General features: G+C 53.3%; 1 protein-coding gene across 3 annotated transcripts in view; it reads left to right on the top strand.

The window, feature by feature from the left end:
• Positions 1-3347, top strand: part of TMPRSS4 (transmembrane serine protease 4) — a 39156-nt gene that overhangs the window by 20239 nt on the left and 15570 nt on the right. For 2 of the 3 annotated variants that reach the window (XM_055091602.1, XM_055091603.1), the window contains exon 3: positions 343-456. The exons of the other annotated variant lie outside the window; for it this stretch is intronic. In XM_055091602.1, the coding sequence (XP_054947577.1) occupies positions 343-456 (114 nt within the window). The remainder of the gene's footprint in view (positions 1-342; positions 457-3347) is intronic. 3 annotated transcript variants of the gene reach the window in all.

The raw sequence follows: 3347 nt of genomic DNA, 5'->3' as shown, positions 1-3347 counted from the left end.
CTGCGCGCCCGGAGCCTGTGCTCCACAACGGGAGAGGCCACAACAGAGGGAGGCCTGCATACCACAAAAAAAAAAAAAAAAAAAAAAAAGACAAAGAGAAGGTGCCATGGGCTAGAGGAGCACCTGTGAAAGATAGACAAGCCTGCGTAAGTGAAAGGAGGTGGGGGGCCCCTATGCTGAGGAAGCTAAGCCTAGTCTGCAGGAATAACCCCAGCATCAACCAAAACGGTCCCCAAAGTTTTCCTGGGATCCGCACCACGGGCCAGAGGGTGGGGAAGCTATGGGCCTTGGCAGGGGTGGCCTCCGAGTACTGACTGCAGGCTCTTCCCCTCCCCCTCACAGATGTCACCCCCCTGCACAAATCCCGCACCTCCCTGGAGACCTTCAGAAAGGTGGGGTTCCCCATCATCGCAGCACTGCTGAGCCTGCTGACCATCATGGCCGTGGCTGTCCTCAGTAAGTGGCAGCCCTCACCCCGGCCCCTATGCCTCCTTACTGCCCCCCTCCACCCCTACAGCAAGTGGCAGCTCCCACCCACTCCTCCCCTGCCCTGCCCTCACCTCAGAGCGCTCCCCACCCCAGCAGAGTCAAGGCCAGGTGATCTGCATAGAGCTTTGTATCCACCCCTCTTCTGAAGGGAACCTTCCCCTCAGAGTGAGAGGGAGATGAACTCAGTCCCCATCTACCCAGATGGATTCTATGCCAGATGATTTCTTCTGCGGGGAAAGCACAGTTTGCACCAGTTACAAAGCCACTCAGGCGATGGCACAGCAGCCAGGCCCCCTGCCTGCTCTTCCCCAAGTCTGCAGACAGAGAGCGGGGTGGATCCTCAGCCCTGCTGGGAGGAGCAGGCAGCATGTCTGCTTATGAGGAGGGGGACAGGGAGGAGGCATCGGGGAAGATGCCCAGGCAGACAGCACCCCTCCCCACCTTGAGCTCTGGCTTCACCGTGGCAGGAGCCTGAGAGCCACTGTTATCCCAGGCAGGCCACTCTAGGGTAAAGAAGAGTAAACTGAGCGAGCCCCGACCCCCACAGTCCCTCCCTTTCAGCCCGCACATCCTGTGACTGAGTCCCCATCTTCACCCACGCCCATAGCCACAGCAGGCTACTGACCGCAGCTTTCACGCAGGAAGTAGGGCTGAGGGGACCAGCCTAGGAATCAGGACACCCGGGTCGGGGATCCCGGCGCTGCCCCTTCTTGCTGCTATGTGACCTTGAGTAAGTCCCTCAACCTCTCTTAACCTCAGTCTCCTCACCTGTAAAACATCTTGCCTCCCTCAGAGGGATCAGAGAACCAATGAGGTAACATGTGTAAAGTACCTGGATAAAAACCAAGTTGTGCAGAAGTGTGGGTCATCACGAAGCGTGTAGAGATGTGGCCGAGGCCATGTGTTTGCTCACCAGGCCAGGACAGCCTTCCAGGAGCCTGCAGCCGCCTTCAACTCGTTGGAGGACGCTCAGAGATCATCCGGTCCAACGCCTCATTCTCCACTTGGGCACTGAGGCAGACAGGGGGTGTGGCAGTCGAGGACAGGGCTAGGACAGGTCCCCAAGCCCTGACTGGGCAGGTCCATTTCGACTTCGTGGCAGTGGAAATGCAGATACACGACACAAACACCACCCAGATCCCTGAGCACCCTATCAGGACGTGGGATGCAGACAACTCCAAATCATTCCTCTTGACCTTGGCTGGCCCAAAACGGTGGTGGGTGTGCAGCGCGTCAGCAGATTTACTGTCCTAGGCCAGTTTGGCTCAGACTAATATTAAGATGAGCCTGCCTACTCTGAGCACGTGCCCTGCCATAGTGGAGAGAGAAGACAGGGCCAGGTTCAGGGTCATCCAAGGCAGGTACAAGTATATAATTTAGAGTCGGGCTCTCCCTGTCCCAGAAAGCCCTGTGCAGCTTCCAACCCGGGACCCCCAGGTTCTGCAACCAGAGGAGGTAACGTGAACTTCCGTCCTGGGCTGGGGTCCCTCAACCTTTTGGCTTCTGGGGGCTCAACTGGTGACACTGTGTCCTGGCTTCACCCCAGGAGGCAGGAGGGACCCCTCCTCACCCAGGTTCCTGACCATGAACCAAACTCTGAAAGTCCAGGAAATATCTGACTGACCTGCTCTTTCTCCCTTGCTTCTCAAACCAGGAGCATCGGGGCCATAAGATCATGTTTTGAGCTCCTTCAGGGAAGGTGTGGAGAGGCAGCAAAGAGCTTTAGAACTAGACAGACACTGATCAAAATCCTGGCTCTAACACCTGACTGCTATGTGGCCTTGGGAAATAAACCCTAACTCTCTAAACCTCCATTTCCTTATTTGTAACGGGAGTTCATAATGGCACCTGCCTCCTAAAGTTGTTGTCAGAATTCCAGGTGACAATGCAAGGAAAGCTCTTAGCAGTGATAAGCAGGGCCATCATCAGACTTGTTACCACCACTCCTAGGGTCAGCCAGTGGTGATGCTGGGCTGCAGAGGGGAGCTTCAGGCTAAGGGAGAGTTCAGTTAGGCAGGAGGAGCCAGGACAGTTTGGAAAGTATGGAAATATCTGTTCCCTGAGGACTTTTTTTTTTTTACAATTTTTTCTTGGCTTTTTTTTTTTGACATCTTTATTGGAGTATAATTGCTTTACAATGGTGTGTTACGTTCTGCTGTATTACAAAGTGCATCAGCTATACATATACATATACCCCCATATCCCCTCCCTCTTGTGCCTCCCTCCCACCCTCCCTATCCCACACCTCTAGGTGGTCACAAAACACCGAGCTGATCTCCCTGTGCTATGCGGCTGCTTCCCACTAGCTATCTATTTTACATTTGGTAGTGTATATATGTCAGTGCTACTCTCTCACTTCCTCCCAGCTTACCCTTCCCACCGGTGCCCTCAAATCCATTCTCTATGTCTGCGTCTTTATTCCTGTCCTGCTCCTAGGTTCATCAGAATCATTTTTTTTAGATTCCATATATATGTGTTAGCATACGGTATTTGTTTTTCTCTTTCTGACTTACTTCACTCTGTATGACAGACTCTAGGTCCACCCACCTCACTACAAATAACTTAATTTCATTTCTTTTTATGCCTGAGTAATATTCCATTGTATATATGTGCCACAACTTCTTTATCCATTCATCTGTCAATGGACACTTAGGGTGCTTCCGTTCCCGGCTATTGTAAATAGCGCTGCAATGAATATTGTGGTACATGTCTCCCTTTTTTTTTTTTTTTTTTTTTCCGTTACGCGGGCCTCTCACTGCTGTGGCCTCTCCCGTTGCGGAGCACAGGCTCCAGACGCGCAGGCTCAGCGGCCACGGCTCACGGGCCCAGCTGCTCTGCGGCATGTGGGATCCTCCCGG

The sequence above is a fragment of the Physeter macrocephalus genome, chromosome 16 (genome assembly GCF_002837175.3).
Source record: "Physeter macrocephalus isolate SW-GA chromosome 16, ASM283717v5, whole genome shotgun sequence".
NCBI classification, from domain to species: domain Eukaryota; kingdom Metazoa; phylum Chordata; class Mammalia; order Artiodactyla; family Physeteridae; genus Physeter; species Physeter macrocephalus.
Note: the sequence above shows the minus strand (reverse complement) of the source record. Positions and strands in the feature narration are given on the sequence as shown.